Source organism: Sugiyamaella lignohabitans, chromosome C, assembly GCF_001640025.1.
Source record: "Sugiyamaella lignohabitans strain CBS 10342 chromosome C, complete sequence".
In the NCBI taxonomy this organism is placed as follows: domain Eukaryota; kingdom Fungi; phylum Ascomycota; class Dipodascomycetes; order Dipodascales; family Trichomonascaceae; genus Sugiyamaella; species Sugiyamaella lignohabitans.
In genome coordinates, this window is record NC_031671.1 from 2673037 (window position 1) to 2691102 (window position 18066).

Consider the following 18066-nt stretch of genomic DNA (forward strand, 5'->3'; position numbering starts at 1 on the left):
TTTTTTTAATCAAAAAGCTTGTGTTAAATTTAATAAACCAAAATAGATCCTCTGGTCATTCAATTGTAATTTTACAATGGATTTTACAATGGATTGTAGAAAAGTGTCTGTACTGCTCAGTGCAAAAAGGCTCTGCTGTGTTTCTGACGCCCTAAACTCAGTTTGCAGAGTTCGCAGACTTATCGGTTATCTGTGATGCGGCGACAGTAGTTTAAAGCGGCGTCTGATAAGGCTTTTTCTCTCTATGGAGTCTGACAGCCAAATTAAAGGATGCCCATTACATTAGAACTAATCACGTGCCGAGCCATACGAAAACTCAGGGGGGAACTACCAAAACGGAAAATAGGCTTCATTAAAATATTTCGCTTCATTCAAATATTTCCCCAAAAAAACTAGTGACAGGTGGAAATAAAATTTGTGGCTAAGCCTCATTCAAATTGGCTATTCTGATTTCAGAGTGAAAAATGTGCTCCGATAGTCGTTGCTGGCAGTCGAGGTATGGGGTATATATCCAAGGGCAAGGTGATGTGAAAGATTTACATATCGACGACTGATCGCCTGGATCTATCTCCCATCCAACCTGCCCGAAACTGAATGTAAATTACTGTATCCTATTCGGGTCCATAATACAGCCACATAGCACACGCGTTGTAACGACAGTGTAAAGCTCGACAGAACAGGAAACTCTTTTGCGAAGCTTTGCACAAATAGCACCAATTCGCACCTGTTCTATAGGACTGGATAGAGTGAAAACGACCAGACTTAGATCACCAGATTAAACATTAAAAAAATACTCATTCGATTCAGACAGGGATCTGACCCCACGCCCAGCGACTCCTGAACCCCCCCTTTTTCCCCGTAATAATAATGGGGGTCACACGTCGAGCTAATAATAATAACAACGCTAGAACATGGAGTTTATAGGTTCAGATGCAATAAATAATAATCTGCATGCAGGAAGCAATAAAAGTCGTACTATACGCGTTAGTAGGTTAAAAGGTAAATTACAACCTTTAGGGGAACGCGTGTGCCTCCGGCGGCTGGGGCTCTGCCCCAGACCCAGTGGCTCCTCTCACTACGCTCGAGTCGAGCGTGGAGGGGGGTGTCAGAATGGCTCGCGAAGCGAGCACAGTGGGGTCTGGGGCAACGCCCCAGCCGCCGGAGGCAGTCCGACCCGCTGCACGCTGATAACCTATAGTAATAAAGTAGCCAGAAGTATAAATCGAAGAGTGGGCAAGTGGCCGTTCGTGAGGACGAGTGGACAGTGCTCAATTGGGTGCATCCACGGCACAGCGAGCGGGTGTTATCAGAGAAGAGGCTTCGCCGTTGGCAGGTATGAGATGTTGTTTGCAAACAACTGCAGCAAGACCCACTGCGTTTTGACGCATGGTCCATATCTTGAGCTACGAGAGCGGGGAGAAGCAGATATGTAGGATTAGGAAACCCTCTGGACATCAGGCAAATCACACGAGATTATTCCCGTGCCAAGTCAGACCATTTAACCCAGACTCGTTAGACAGTGCGTTTGTTTCAGATGCGGTTTCCAGATCCTCAGGACAAACCGCCGGCTAAAATTCTCGTAAATCTTCGGCCGGTTCTTTAATTAGACAAATTTGTTCAAGCTCGATCGATTTGCGGATCTCATTATCTCATTGGTATCTCCGGTTTTCCGGATTATCTTTCAACGCCCATAGTAATATAATAAACAACCATCGTGGTGCAAGCAATGTCACCTACCACCATTTCTCCTGGTGTGTTATTGTTTATCTTGTACCGATTTAGGCGATTATGTATCATGTATATATATCCACAGGCCCGCTTGAACCAGCAGCTCCTGCACGATCTACTAATACAGCCAGAGGGTGCAATAACCATATCCGTGCAACGCGTGCTCTCAACCACGGCGAGTGTTGTGGTGGTGATGCTGCTGCTCTGCTGCAAAATCTACCACGACGGGCACGCAAACACATACAGACTATCCCAGCCCACAGACCCACAGTAACTTATCCAGAAATCGAGTGCCTAATAAAGTCCCCAGGGGAACGAGCAGTTCTTTTGCGATCCTCCATCCTGAAAAGACTCAACTCAATCAGTAAAGAATTTATAATGATCGTAGCAAAGTACCCAATTAGAAAAAAAATTAATAATGGCCTTATCTAAACTATGCTGCAAACAAAAAAAGACCGAGCTCATTCCTTTGTCGGGCGCCTTGAGCTTATCACAGTCCAGTGAGACCGGCAAAAAAAAAACTAACTTTTTACATTTTAACTCCGAGCAGACAGATGAAATTTTCAGGGGCCTTTTTAGATTTGGTCCGAACGTTATGCAGCTGTTACGCCAAACTCGTTTGGGCCAGTATGTAGCCCAATAGGGAAACTGAGATTCCCTATAGGGAAAGGCAGAATTTCCACAATCGGATAAAGTGTTGGAAGTCGTCAGATTAGGAAATTCCTTACCAGATCAGCACGCCGATCCTGTATGTCAACATACTTTAGCGACCCTACTAACCACAATTTGTTTATTGATATTATCGAATCAACTACTTGGCTTTGCAGATGTCATAAAAACAAATCATAGATATGTGTATATTGTCTAACAAATATGGACCGTATTTTGAAGATCTTTTGCAACACATCAGGCTGTAGGGAGTACATTGGATGCTCTCCCCCGAGACATGTTTTGGTTATAAAAGGCCCTGCTTGTCCAGGATCAATTCCTTTTCTCTTCTTTTTTTTCTTCACACAATCTTAATTGTCTCACAGTCACTCGTTTCACTTTAAGTCAAACTCTTTACACTCTTTTTACAAATTTTAACAATGAAGTTCTCCACTGCTGCCGTCGCCGTTGCCGCCATTGCTGGTGCCTCTGCCCAAGGATTCAACACCACCGTTGTTGTCACTGCCACTTCTGAGGCTGTTGTCCAATCTACTGATGTTGTCACCATCACCTCTTGCACTGGTTCTAACGTTGTCTCTTGTCACTACGTTACTTCCACCATTGCTCCTGCTGCTGCTCCTTCCAATGCTACTGCTCCCGTCGCCCCAGTTGCCAACTCTTCTGTTGCTTCTAATGTCTCTTCCCCTGTCGCCTCTGCTGTCGCTGAGGCCACCGGTGCTGCTACCATCCTCTCTGGCTCTGTCTTCGGTGCTATCGCCGTTGCCGGTGTTGCTCTTATGCTCTAAATTTAGAGTGATTAATTGCATGGGTTTTTAGAGCATTAAAATTATATTTTTATTTTTCCGTTTTTAACAATGAAATGTATTAAATATAGTTTTTGAATATTTTTTTTGGAAGCTATTTTAATCGTTTCTTTGATTTTCTTTATTGGCACAAATGATTTCTCGGATAGACTCCTGATTAATACCACGTCCACATCTTCTAGTTCTACGTTAATGTTATTTGTTTTTTAATTTCACTGTACATCATTGCTATAGAAATGCTAGTTTATACACATTAATTCCTACCTTAAACCGACTCTGCTCCTCACGGCCTCTACGACCCGATAACAACCCTTCCCAAATTCCTCACAAACGAGAATGGCCTGCATACCGATGGCTGGCTCGAAAAATTTAAGATTCGTCCGTCGAACCTGCAGCAAATGCGACCACTCGAAAACAGAAAATTGCGTCAAAAATCTGGACCTATCGCCATTGGGACTCTGGGGCTCCGGTTCGGCCTCTGGCGGCTGGGGCTCGGCCCCAGACCCCGAAGCTCCTGCTTCGCAGGAGATGGCTGGGACCGTGGACGTAACGTCTCGAACGGAGCGAGAGGAGCTGGGGAGTCTGGGGCGCAACCCCAGCCCCCGGAGGCAGAACCCTGCTAAGGAGTTCGTGCCAAGAAAGTAAGACATGTTCGTATTCAGAAGAGTTGATTCAGGTGTGGAGCTTTGTCGCGAGAGGTTCGGGGGATGGACTGATCTACTGATAAAGGGTCGGGTGGGGGTATTGGGATCACGGTCACGTGCCGATAACGAACCCTAGCCACGATAAGGGTTGTTTACCCATGATGTTTACCCCTGAGATCCAGTTTATGGACACAGTCTCGCGCCATTGTTTAAATTGGTAGATACAGGATTCATACCATCTTCTGATATTAGGGACTCGAGATATCCGGTTTAGAGAGCGACAGGGACCAGACAGGTCGTAATGTCCGCATTTCGACCCAGCTACCAGGACCCGTTTAGAATGGCTCTTCAAGATAGGGATGAGAATTGTTTACCCCCTCCAGACACCAGTCTTAATATAAATAACCAGGACTCGTACGCACATAAGTAAGTTTCAAGGAATGGTTGGTTTGGATCAATGGGTCGAACTGTCGAAGATGATCTGCCTCATGCTTTCGTCGGTGATGTTGATAACTCTAAATCATGTTTCTAACAATTGAACAGCTATAATCAGCAATTGAACGTTAATAAAATAGAGAATATGGTAAAAAAAGACGGGGGCCAATCTTTGGTTCCCGTGGAATTTGTGCACCAGCAAACAGCCAACAGCCGAGTTGCCACACCAATTATCCGCAAGAAAATCAAGACCCCATGCCATCCGTATATGGGTGGGATTTCGAAGAAGGGACCATACCCGGAAGTCAGTGGTGGAATTGTTAATGGGGCAATGGGGGTAATGGGCACAGTTGCTGCTTCAACGTCGAAAATTGCGTCCGTTCTCTATGGCAAAGTGTCTGGTCCTGCTACTAATAGTAACCCAGCTGCGGCCACAAACCCATTTGCTGAACCTGGCGAGCCTCAACAGATAAACAGCCCACAACAATGGGACCCTAGAGCTGAAAAAGATATGAAATACGCTGAGAAGGTGAAGAAATGGCTCAATGAGATTAGTTTGCCTCAAGGGATCCTAAACAGTTTAGATATTATCGTGGCCAACATGAAACCCGCTTATCCTGCAATGTATACAGACGATTTTTCTGTATGTTCGAATGACACAGAAGGTAACGAGCAGCTCAAACAACGAAACACTACTAAGCTTGCCATTGAACGGTATCGTAGAGAACCGGCCATCTACAACAACAGACGAAACATTAGAGCGTCACGACTCGATACCAAGCCGATTGAAGTGTGCTTTCAAGAAACGGACTCTGCTGACAATAATCACATACCTAACACTTCCATAAATCATTCTGAAGATGCCTACAAAGGGAATGGAAGCAATGGCTCATTTTCTCGGTCCTCAAATTTAAAAAACCCGAGTTTTCTTCTCCATGGAACTAGTAACTTCTTCAATCGACTTAAAAATATCAACCATCGCCAAGGTTATCTCCAGTCCAGAGCATCTAAAAGACACAATGAGTACAATGGTTCTGCTCGATCCAATATGCTCTCGCTTGACCTCAGTAATGCCATTCCTAGTGGTAACTCTGCCCCAGATCTGAGTCCAAGTTTGGGACCAGACACTCAATACCTTTCCCACCAGGGAGGAACCAATCAGGGCAATGCTCCTCAAACCAACCTTCCAACTGCTCCAGACCAAGTCTCTTATCGTCCTGAAACGAATCCATACTATCGACCACCCAATGCCCATCATGCGAGAGTTTATTTCGAAGTCCCTCGAAGCCAGCAACCCAGCACCAGTTCCTACAACTCCCAGGGCTATGTGTACCCCAATATGGACCCCACAGAGAGCTATATTAATTACAATGGACAATACGTCCCGAACCTAGCCAGTGTCCCAAACCAGCAGGTCTATCCAAATTCTCCAATAACCACAACTGCAAACAGAGCCAGTGCTCCTGCCATCGGCAACAGACTGTATCGAAGACTAATGGGATGGCCCTTAAACAACAGCACCAGAGGCTCGCCTGGTTACTAAAACTAATATCATTTCCATCTTCTCACTTCTATGCCCTAGAGACAAGTGCTTAGTCTCTAGCAATATTTCCATTATGCATTATACTCCATTGTTGTTAACGTTAAAGAAAGCTCGTTAGAAAGCATACTATATTTATTCTTTACTGGGCCGTCCTTTTCTGCCTCCGGCGGCTGGGGCTCCGCCCCAGACCCCGTGGCTCCTCTCGCTGACGCTCGAGTCGGTGCGTCTAGTTTCCATGAATAGTACTCTTATGTACAAAAGGTGGCTCCAGGCTCCAGTTTGATTTAAACTAGATCAATTGCTAATTACAGCTTGGCTACTTCGGATTTCCAGCTGATACCACACCAATTGCTGATAACTAGCGCCATGTCTCGCACGGAAGCAACCTCTTCCTTCGTAGCCCCATTATTAAGAGCTCCCTTCAAATGCCCCTTCAGTTGAGGATTGACGTCTTGAGGAATCAGACATGCGACTATGACAAAACTGGTCTCTTTGGGGGTGAGAATGCTGGTATATGAGAGTAATGGACCATAGACGTGGTTGATGGCGTAGTACTCCAAATCTGGATAGGCAGTGGCCATCTGTCCTGAAACTCTCTTGGCTATTTTTCCATACACATGGTCAAACATGGCACGTCCACGACCCTCGGCTTCTTCACGAGAGGGCTTATCTCGCTGTAATACAGGCTCACGGAGATCAGTCGGAGTGACATTCTTCAACTGGGTCAAAGAGTTGATTGATTTGGGTAACCCGCCTAACGCAGCTCCTTTCATTAGCGACTCCCGCATTTTGCGTGTCATTTTTAACTGTCCATTACGATCATTGGCCAATTTTTCCATCATATACTCATAGATTTTAGGAATCTCATCTGGCTCGTTGCACACACTAAAGGTAGTAGCAGCAATATAATACCAGGAATTCTCCAGAAGTGGAGTAGCTGCCAACTGGGCTAGTCTTGCTGGTGTAAGGATCCCCATTATTATTTAATGTCACTCTCTCTACGACCAAAAATAACTCGTAAGAAAGACAGAATTGGCGGAAATTGTCAACATTAATACTTCCCCACCATTCGGTCTAAAAGATAAGCGAGATCGGCAAGATCTCGGTAGCTATTAAAATCACGTGCCGAATATATAAATTAAATAGATAGATATGAGTACGATTTATATATACAGACTGCAAGCTAGACTTGGAAAAAAAAAACTTGTCCAGCACTTTGGGATCTTATAGTATGCTCAATTAAGTAAAAAACAAATGTATTTTTGGGAAGCTTTTATGTTTTCTATATAAAAACTTAAGCAACAGGCTCGACGGGAGCAGCAGCCTCAGCGGGTTGCTCCTCAGCGACAGGAGCAGGAGCTCTGGGAGTGTAGTCAATGACATTGGGCTCGGCAACAGCAGCCTCCTCCTTAGGGGGGTGGATGTTGACGAAATCGGGAAGAGAAGACTTGGGAGTACCAGGCTTGGCACCAGCAGCAGGGTCTCTCATGATCTTAACCTTGATACCAAGAACACCTTGTCTAAGCAAAACGTGACGAGTAGCAGTATCAATGAAGTCAACAACGGGTTGACCAGAGTGGATCATGAAACCATCTTGGAACTTCATGGCCTTGGCACGAGCAGCACGGAGCTTACCAGAGATAACAACCTCAACACCCTTGGCACCAGACTCCATGACGTAACGGACAACACCGTAAGCAGCACGACGGATGGCAAGACCGTTAAGAAGCTTGTAACGAAGAGACTCACATTGAGCGACAGCAGAGAGACCACGTTGTTGGACACGCTCAGCGTAGATGGCAACAGAACCATCTTGGAGTCTGAATCTCTTTTGGACAAGAGAAGTCAATTCACGGATACGACGACCGTTCTCACCAAGAACGTTTTGGGTGTGAGTGGCTCTGACGACAATTTCAGTCTTGGTAGGGGTGGTTCTGACTTCGACACCAGAGTATCCCTCCTCAGCGAGCTCACGGGTGAAGAACTCGTTAAGTTCGGCATAGAGAACACCGTCAGCGACGTGCTTACGCTTTTGGGAGATGTTAACTTGAGGCATTTTGTGTTGTATAATTTGTCGACTACCAAAAAGTGAAGTTGGAGATATTTCGATATCTGCAGTTACTTTTGCCCTGTTCACAATCGTGAAGTAGAATGTGCGGCTGATACTTGAGTGAAAATTCACTTTGTTTCGTGACTGTAAATTACCTATTAAGGAAATATAGCTTTTTATGCATAGCTGGATGTACAACTAGTGAGAGCGAGAGATGATAGCTGGATAGTGTCAGATATATTTCGACCAGATTTTTTGGTAATTTCTCTCTCAATGTGTAGGTATCGCTCTCATTTAACCACATTTTTAATTGAGAGTGGATTCCTTTTTTCCAAAATGGTAAGATAAATGAATTGAACTTCTCCATTTCAACAGTGGGCTAGGGCATGCGCGAAAGGGAATTCTTCAAACCGTGAAATTCAACTACGCATGAAACCATGCATTTATGTATGCAAGATCGATGAGCTTAATTTAGTATGGAAGTTATCTCTACAAGCTGTCAAAGTAAGCTGTAAAGGTGCTACTAACCCAAGAACTTTCAAGCGAATAGACACCCACCTTACCGTAATAGCTTTCGGCAAAGCGGCGAATCGGATCAGAGGGTGGGAACCAAACTTAGCGGTACGAGAAAATGACTCCTATTGTCCAATTACACTCACAGAGAGGGCTAATCACACTCTATTCGACTGACCAAGCAGATGTAATTTCAACACAAACGTAGGATTTATATTTATATTCTAGTTTAAATTGTCCAGTCTCTTCTGATAGATCAGAAAAGCAACCCACAAACAAAACTATAGTGAATCAGTTGGTATGCATCAAAGTCACGTGTGCACATTTAGACTTCTAAGGAACGAGGTTTCAAATGTTCCAGATTATCAATTATCAAAAATAACTTGTAATAACTTGTAAGGAGTTTGGAACAATGGCTTCGCAACCTGATGCCCACGACTTCCTAGGAGGTAATGGCAGTAAGTCTGAAGAGGTAAACATAACTCAAGGGGATAAAATTCATGGGAGTCCAAATAATAATGAAGTTTCTAGCAGATCAGGCCGTTATAGTAACAGAGACTACGGCGATGATGACAGGGATGATTTCAGAGACAAGTCTAAGAAAGAACGTGATTCACAAGATGATTACGGTAAAGATGATTTCAAAAGCTCAAAGAGAGATTTGAGAGCAAGAAGAGGTAGGTCTTATTCTCGTACGAGATCACGTTCGGTGTCTAGGTCGGAGTCAGACTCAAGGTCAAGATCGAGGTCCAGATCTAGATCATATTCGCGCTCTCCTTCTAGGTCACGGTCTAGATCAAGAAAATATTCTCGAAACTCAAGGAAGAGACGTCGTCGACAACGATCGGTGTCAAAATCACCATATAGTTCTAGATCCCGGTCACGATCAAGATCCAGATCACGATCAAGGTCAAGGTCAAGGTCCTATTCTCGGTCCCCTTCTCGTTCTCGTTCTCGTTCCAGGGATTTAGGAAGTAATAATAGAGACTACCGACGTTCACGTGAGGGAAGGTTCAATAGCGGTAGAAATCGTGATAACTTTAGGAGGGGTGGTAAATACAGAGATTGGCATGACAGAGATCGTAGAAAAGGACGTTACGACAGTGGCGAATATTCTGGAAGAGGCAGATATGAGCGTCAACCAACCTCATTTGCTGACAGGGATAGACGAACAGTATTTGTTCAACAACTAGCAGTCCGTCTTAAGACCTACCAACTGATCGACTTTTTTGAAGATAATGATGTTGGAAGGGTTGTTGAAGCTTCCATTGTCAAAGACAAAGTAACCGGTAGACCCAAGGGAATTGCCTATGTAGAGTTCAGAGAACAAGAGTCTGTTCAAAAGGCTATTGCTTTGACCGGACAAAAGTTACTTGGAATTCCCATAATTGTCCAACTAACGGAATCCGAGAAAAACAGACTACTTGCAAAATCAAGATCTGAGGCAACTCCTCTGACTGAGGACGAGAAGAGGGAAAGAAGAAAGATCTCCATCTCTAACATAAAATATTCTGTTGGCGAAGAGCAATTAAGAGCACTCTTCTCTCCGTTGGGAGAAATTGAATCTATTGCCATTCAAAGAGATGAAGCAGGCAGCTCCAAGGGATATGCATATCTCTGGTTCCGTGACGATGTTAATGTGCAAAAGGCAGTTAAGGAAAGAAACGAATATAACCTTTTAGGGAGACCAATGCGAGTTACCGGGCCAGAAATTCCATTGCATACTAACGTCGAGTCTTCCACAAGTGAGGATTTTGTGGAGCCTAGATACAGAGCCAAGAAATCTCTAGATGATGCAGAAGTAGGCGGGGTTACTATGACCAACAACTCTCGTGTGAGCCTTATGAAGAAACTAATGAGAGAAGAAGACACAGAGGTAGATACCAGTCCAGTGAAGGAACCTGAACCGGTGAAAATCTTGGCCGCTTCCAGATGTATTTTGCTGAAAAACATGTTTGATCCCAAAGAGTAAGTATCAACAGGTAGTGACTTGTGGCAGGTCGAATAACAGACAGATTGACTAACATATATGTAGGGAAACTGGGGACGATTGGGTGCATGAGTTGGAAGAAGACGTTAGTGCCGAATGTGAAGAGAAGTACGGTAAAGTCCAACATATCAGTGTAGATCGCTATTCCGAAGGTGAGATTTATGTCAAGTTTGACACTGAGGAGGCTGGTCAATTAGCTGTCAAAGGATTGAACGGTCGTTATTTTGGTGGCCGCAAGGTCACTGCTTCACCAATGGTGGAGAGAGTTTATTTAATGAAGTTCCCGAAATCATAAACCTGATATGTAAATATGAGATAACGCACAAAAGTTGTTTTTCTAGTCTTATTACATAACTAAATACAAATGTCACGATTAAAATTGAATGAGGGTGTCGCTGCCTCCGGCGGCTGGGGCTATGCCCCAGACCCCGTGGCTCCTCTCGCTTCGCTCGAGTCGAGATTGGGAGATTGTTCGTAATACATGAATAAATACAGATATGTCATGATTAAATTAAATAATATGTAACCTCACCTTTAGACCGAGACTACGTTTTTCAGCGTGTACGTAACAAGTATGCTTAAAGTGAAAACCAGAAAAGAGTACTGACAGATGAGGTACGCTGCCAGACAATCTATTTGGATATGGCTTTCTCCGGGTGGGGTGAACATTGCCGTGATATAAAGCTGGCTCGTTGCGGTTGGAACTCCTGCCGTGACTATCATCACGAAAATGGCCATTGTGTTATCTTCGTCAATCCAATTTAGAGCAAGTAACTTTTTCACCCAGAGGACCGAAATGATTGGCAACACCACGAGTTTTAGCACTGACATTAATGCCATACTTTTCCAGAATCCTTTGGGAAACTGCTTTACCTCAAGTCTCGCAATGGTGGCACCCAACATTGAAAGTCCTAATGGAACACATGCGTTTCCGACGAATGAAGTGAAATCCATTACAAAATCTAGGACTGGCTGGTTATCTGGTGCATATGGAATATTGAACTGATCAGGATTTTTGTTATCAGCATCGATATAAAACAACCTTCGTAACGGTGGAGCCATTGAGACAGCCAACGAAAGAAATAACGACATGCTAATGGGTCGCAGGAAATTCGCTAAAAACACCTTCAAATAGCTGTAAAATTTGGGTTTGGGCGGTTGCACATCTGTCTCGTTTGGTGAAACCGATTCACAATCTTTTGACTCATTTTCAGTCCGATTTTTAGATGGCAAAGGTGAAGCATCTGTAGTTGTGCCTGTAGAAGTATTACTGACGGGATTCGCAGAGCATGATTCTTCGGTGCCTCCTAAAGTTTGCAACTCTCGAACAGCACTATATGACAAAATGACATCTTGTAAGTTTTCAGATTCCGAAGCATCAGGTAAACTATTAGTTGGTCTAATGTCACCTGCTGTACCAGAAAGCCTTGATAATCTAGCTGGTCTTCTGTAACCCACAGTGGTTGCAGCACCGGGAGCCACAGATATGGAATCCGAGCGAGTACGCAAATAGATCGATTCTCCGTACCTTGGATCACTCATAACTCTACTAAAACTGCTCTCAGATTTCCTCGATGGTCGGTGTGTTCTCTTTTCATACTCGTCATGGTCGGCAGTATATCTCTGTGGAAGACCAGACTCATCATCGCTTGCAACGGCATTTTCATAGTCATCATCTTCAATACCTTCACCCATCCGTATTGTAGGCTCAGTTGCCGTACTATTAATATCCTGTAATGAAACATCGCCATTTCCAATGGTATGGTTTCTATTTCTCCAGCTACGAATAGCTCTAGCTCCTCTTCTCACACCATCCACACTGATTATAGGAGTCGTTACCTCGTCGGCCTCTGGGTCGTGTACTCTATACTTGAAATCCGACCCAATCAAAGACACTCCTCCAAGATTGAACATGCAAATAATGAAAACAACCACAAAAATAACAGCATAGGCAGTGCCTTGTTGAGCAGAACCAGCTGGAAACAGGCTACTGCTAGCTAAAGTGGTGATATAAGCAATAGGAAGGTCTGAAGAGTTATTGAATCCTCCAGCAGCAACGACTCCACCGAACCATTTCCTGGGATTTGGTGTCGCATACCAGACTATCAGACCAAAAGCCAACCCTATGGCCGTATACATAAATGAGGTCAAAGCGACCACGCCTATTACCTTGATCTCTGAGTCATTCAAACAAGAAACCACATTATAAAAAATCAAGCATGGCATAAAAAAATTAATAATAATCATAGAGATATGCTGACATGTTTCCACAGTCAGGATCTTTTTTTTGGCCAGAATAAACCCCAGTGCACAGTTGAGAAAGATTTTAAACAACGGCTTCACCGAAATGTATATAGCGGTTCCTATAGGTATTGCCATCTTGGAACCATGTGACCCGTGTCAAAACGAGTGATCTGTGTGGGATTTCTTCTGAACGAGCGAAACCAAATACCAAATCCTCTACCTTCTTACCTCCATTACCAGACACAAACAAAATCCTCTCTCCAGCAAACAATAAAATAAATTATGACCCTTACTTATCAGATACTGCCGATCCCGTTCCTCATGTATGCCCGTGGGGGCATCTCCGGTCTCGGCTCGGCGGCTACTGGCGGACATGCAGGGTCTCCACCTCCAGGGCCGGGGTGTGCCTCCGGCGGCTGGGGCTCCGCCCCAGACCCCGTAGCTCCTGCTTCGCAGGAGATGGCGGGGACCGTCGATGGAACGACTCGAGCGGAGCGAGAGGAGCAGGGGGGTCTGGGGCGCAGCCACAGCCGCCGGAGGCAGGCCGGCACGAGCGAAACGTGAACCCCACCAGACAGAGAATCCAGAGGAGTCTGGTGAGCCCAGTGGCAAGCGTAATTTTTACCCGTAATGCAGTTTCCAAGTCGAAGTTGAAGTTGAACCCTGTAGATCCGTGCATGAGGCAGTGCGTGGAGACAGTCCCTCCAGTACCCGTTCCGGAGACAGAAACAGGCCCAGAAATAGTACAGTTGCAACAGTTGCCCAATAGGTTCTTGTTGGAGCCCGTTTGGCAATTGTTTTGTCATTTTGGACCCACCGTGGATGTCGGTCGGTTCAGGGCCCAGTGGGCGCAGTCTCCTTTATCTGCATATCGAGCGATGAAGTGAGGTGCATATCCTGATCTCCTGTCGACAGCAGGTTCAACATTGACAAAATAAACAGTGGCATAGTGTTTTTTTGTTACTGGATTTTTAGTCTTTTCGGCTATTCGTTGGAAAGCAGACATACTCTAGAATCATCAGGAGCCTCGGAAACAGAGGTGCTAATTATGAAAGTTTGTTAGATCAAGGTCTGGATATTGGTTCCCGCGTTTTCTATTGTTGATCCTCTGAGGAGTTACTTTCAAGCTGTTGGTCTTTCGGACTCTCGGAGCACTTCGGCGGGGTGTGGGCTGTTTGCCTGCTGTATCTCGACCTTCTGCCTCAGCTGCCTTTGGATTGACCCATAACTTTAGTACCGTTAAACGGGTTGCTAACAAATCACCTGTGAATACAGATATAAACACAGCCTCGAATCTCCCTAGACGACCTCGTCTGTTCCCAAAATTTAGCTGGAGATCTCTGTACCAACAGCCATTGTTGTTGAATTGGTATTTGAACTGGAAATCGCCATTTCGAAAGAAGCGTAGTCGAGTAAGAAGGTTACTTCGGACCTGGCACCTCTATACAGCAGTTCGCAGAAGGTTGGACAGGTATAGAATCCGCAGAAGATTATATTATCGGAAACTAAAAATGGCATCGTCGAATGGACATGGAGGATTCTATGGACAGAATGTGTCGTCCTCGACGTCGTTTAGCTCTTCATCTGCAACATCATGGGTTTCGAGAAAAGACCAAGTGGTCAAGTTTCTGAAAACAAAAAGAGATGAATATATCTCGGCTGATACTAATGGATATGGAGCAGGCATCTCTCGAGGAATAGCAGATCCTGATAATGATCACTTGGCTTTTCAGTTAAGTCGTCTTCCAAGAGAAGCGGCGTTTAGACAGGCTGAAGTGGTTCGTCCTGAAGACAAGATGTATATTAATGGCCCACCACCTCCCAATCCTCCTTTCCGTGATGAGAGTTTGACTCTATATCCTTCGTATTCCCGCAAGTTAGATAGTGGTGAATATGATGTCGATGTTAGAGGAAGGTTATACTTACCAGCAGTTCTTAATCGTAAAGCGAGAATAGCACAATCAGTGGTGATGAGATTTTCAGGCTTGACATCTGGAGGAGGCAATACAGCTGCAAATACCCCCAGTTTAGATCAACTCAATGGAGTCGACTTTAGTAATTATGAGTATGGGTTAGATGAGCAAGATGTTCCAGGCCCGCAGTCAACCAGAGGCGTCGATAGAGGTATAGGTATAGATGATGGTGACTTGCGTCGACCAATACATCATACTAGTACGACTAGCACTACCAGCTCACAGTCATCACGGTCATCGAGGTCTAGTCGCTTTTCGAATGAAGAAGAGACTTTTAAAGAGAGGTTTGCAACTGTGCTAACAAGAGGAGCACCTGATCGAGAACTAAAAGTTAGAGTAGGACTCGAGGGGAATCATCAGTCGGTAGTGGCTAAAGTGACTACATTTTCCGATGGTCGGTTTTTAATCAGAATTCGAGTACCATCACGACCAGCCATGATCCATGTTGAGGCAAGTGATGATGTGCATGCAATTATTGAGCCATTGGTTATTGGCGATACAAAAGACAGCAAGATCTCGGTTATTACTGACATAGACGATACGATTAAGCATACAGGAATAGCAACCGAGAAACGACAGGTTTTCAGAAACGTACTAGCACGCCATTACGACGATATTGCAATTGAAGGAGTCGTTGACTGGTACTCTGATTTGGAAAAAGAAGGGGTCAAGTTTCACTATGTTTCTAATTCGCCATGGCAATTGTATCCAGTGATTGCCGAGTATATGAGCCACACTAAACTGCCAAAGGGATCTATTCATTTGAAACCGTATACAGGATTGATATCAGGAATGCTCGAACCGAGTTCGGAGAAAAAGAAGGTCACATTGCACAATGTTGTCAAGGACTTCCCCGACCGTCGATTTATTCTTATTGGTGACTCTGGAGAAAAGGATTTAGAGGCATACTACGACCTGGCTACACAGTTTCCTAAACAGATTCTAGCCATTTACATCCGTGATGTGACCTTGCCGGCAGATGATATATTTCTACAGGAGTATATTGCAGCCACGGGATATATCCCAACTCCAGGCGAGATTGATTCGTATGAATCAAGTGCTGAGGCGGGAAGAAGTGGTCGTATGATGGCTCGCCAGCAGAAACTAAGAGATGCTCGAGGCCGTGAGGCTGCTCAAGACAGATCAATTGGCAGGAAGTCTGAACCGAAATCAGAACCAGAACCTCGTAGTGTTGCCAACTCAGCAGCATCGATTCCAGATCTCATTGACCTTTCCGACCCCGAGCCAGCACCAGCACAACCAGAACGTGAACGTGAGCAAGATCTCGACCGACCCAGTCTGCCGCCACGGCCCAATCCCACCACCACCACCACCACCTCAAACAGCACCACCTCCAACAGCAGCAGCAGCACCACCACGAACCAACCTCTGCCATTATCACCACATAAAGTGCCCCGAAAAGCAGCGCCTCCTATTCCCCAGAAACCGGCAAACCTCCGACCACCTCCACATGCCAACACGGTTCCTCCCGAAGCACCCTGGTCCCGGCTTTCTGCTGCTAACACCACCGCTCACTCACGACTCAACGAGCCAGTGCACTCGAAATCCGAAGTCAATGGTTCTGGAACTCACATCCAACCGACAAGCTCGTCCACCACAGAAACACCACCACCCCTTCCTCCTCGACGAGTAGCAACGGTTCCTACCACGAACCCGAAACACACCAACTCCAGCGTGAACCCGGACGTACTGATTATGAACTCGGAGCAAAACGACTACGGCCAGCTGGTGCTCGACAAAAAAGTCGAGCAATGGAAGTCCCGCTACACACGATCGCGAATGGGACTCCCCGGCGGCATCAAACTTCGCATGTGGAAGGTAGGCAGCGACCTCCGAGACGAAAGCATCGCCCTCGTGCGCGACAACAGAGCGAACTAGCCAAACTATTTATACTCCTGTTTTCACTCCCTGTCTTGTCAGACGGCCTCCGGCGACCGGGCTCTGCCCGGACCCGTTGTGCTCGCTTCGCGAGCCGTTCCACCACCAACTGCACTCGCAATTGCGACACCCCCCGACCCGTAGAGCTCGCTTCGCGAGCAGTTTGACCCCGGCCGCACGAGCAGTTGCGAGCCCCCCGAGCCGCTCGGAAAGCGAGCACTACGGGTCCCAGCAGTGCCCGGCCGCCGGAGACACGACCCCCCACCCCTCGCTCCAAATTACGCTATTCTTAGTATCTGCAGGATCTGTCGAATCTTTTGTCGAAACAGGGGGTTCTATGCACGGAAGTTATAGTTAGCCCAGATTGGGATAGCCTCGAGTCGCGACAACTTGGTCGGGTGCATGGTGGGGCTCTGGCGTGGCCTGCCCCTGCCGCTGGTCCCGTGTTCTTTGTGTGTGTCGGTTTAGGTTGGTCGGTGTGTGGCTATGGCTCGGCGGGGTACCTGAGTCCGGTCTTAGTCGGTGGTAAAACGGGTCTGAGTTGGGTCGAATTGGCTGTGCTAGATCTGGCAGTGACTCCGACCCATCCTTTCACCATCGGAACAACCACCTGAGACAGCGAATGCGCCAGGGAGCCGTGCAGGTTACGTTACACCCACCCACTTGCTGCTGCTGCAATGCCGATGCCAAAAAACGGAGCCGATAGTGCATGCCGCAAACGCTTGATAGGCCCGAGCAGCTGCCTGCACCGACGCGCGAAGTTAGCTCGGTCCTGGGCCCTGCTTCCTGCCAGCCCTGGCGAATCACCGGCTGCCTGGATCTATTACAAACTGAAATTAATCTCTCACCCCCTCGCGCCCGGTGCATCCTGCTCGGGTCCACGGGGAGGGGGGTCTGCCTCCGGCGGCTGGGGCTCCGCCCCAGACCCTGGTTGCTCCTCTCGCTTCGCTCGAGTCGGGCGTACACAGTCCTTGCCATTGCTGTGGGCTCAGCCCACGGTGGAGGGTGGGGGAGGGGCTACGGGTACCCAGGCTGGCCTCGGGCTGCTGCTGCACTTGGCAACCGTTGCAGTCGTGCTTCGCGCCTGTGACACCTTTCCTAGGGAGGTGGGGCAGCGGGGGTCGTGCCTCCGGCGGCCGGGGCTCCGCCCCAGACCCGGGTTGCTCCTACTTCGTAGGAGTTGACCGGGGGCCCTCACGCAACGACTCGAGCGAAGCGAGAGGAGCAACCAGGGTCTGGGGCGGAGCCCCAGCCGCCGGAGGCAGACCCCCCCCCTCACGAACCCCCCACCACCCGTGTCGGACAGTAAACCTAACCCTGGAAGATAATTCCGGCTGCCGGTGAACTGCAGGCCGCACCTAAACCCGAAAAATTCATTGCTCCCAACCAATCAAACGGTCAATACGGAATTTCCCGTGAAAAAAAATAAAAAAAATCTGTTACCTACCAAACCTCAAGCGTATATAAAAATTTCAGGTTCCCGTACTTGTTGCATTTTTTCTTCTTTTTTTTCCTCAGAAGTAATCTTCCATTCAACTATAGAAAAAGAAGAGATGTCGTCTGAAAGTGTATGTT

At 46.4% G+C, this 18066-nt stretch overlaps 5 protein-coding genes across 5 annotated transcripts; 2 read left to right on the forward strand and 3 right to left on the reverse strand.

The window, feature by feature from the left end:
• Nucleotides 1-6127: 6127 nt before the first annotated feature.
• Nucleotides 6128-6799, reverse strand: AWJ20_4567 (uncharacterized protein; the record flags this gene model as incomplete). The annotated part of the gene is made up of 1 exon (XM_018881647.1): nt 6128-6799. One exon carries the CDS (start codon nt 6797-6799, stop codon nt 6128-6130), a length of 672 nt encoding a protein of 223 aa, XP_018734222.1.
• A 317-nt stretch (nt 6800-7116) lies between these two features.
• Nucleotides 7117-7878, reverse strand: RPS3 (ribosomal 40S subunit protein S3; the record flags this gene model as incomplete). Its single annotated transcript, XM_018881648.1, has 1 exon — nt 7117-7878. The coding sequence occupies one exon, from the start codon at nt 7876-7878 to the stop codon at nt 7117-7119; it is 762 nt and encodes a 253-aa protein (XP_018734223.1).
• A 919-nt stretch (nt 7879-8797) lies between these two features.
• On the forward strand, nt 8798-10357 carry PAB1 (polyadenylate-binding protein; the record flags this gene model as incomplete). Its single annotated transcript, XM_018881649.1, has 1 exon — nt 8798-10357. One exon carries the CDS (start codon nt 8798-8800, stop codon nt 10355-10357), a length of 1560 nt encoding a protein of 519 aa, XP_018734224.1.
• Nucleotides 10358-10909: 552 nt separating this feature from the next.
• ECM3 (putative ATPase ECM3) lies at nt 10910-12514 on the reverse strand (the record flags this gene model as incomplete). The annotated part of the gene is made up of 1 exon (XM_018881650.1): nt 10910-12514. One exon carries the CDS (start codon nt 12512-12514, stop codon nt 10910-10912), a length of 1605 nt encoding a protein of 534 aa, XP_018734225.1.
• Nucleotides 12515-14130: 1616 nt separating this feature from the next.
• Nucleotides 14131-16491, forward strand: APP1 (phosphatidate phosphatase APP1; the record flags this gene model as incomplete). Its single annotated transcript, XM_018881651.1, has 1 exon — nt 14131-16491. The coding sequence occupies one exon, from the start codon at nt 14131-14133 to the stop codon at nt 16489-16491; it is 2361 nt and encodes a 786-aa protein (XP_018734226.1).
• Nucleotides 16492-18066: the final 1575 nt, after the last annotated feature.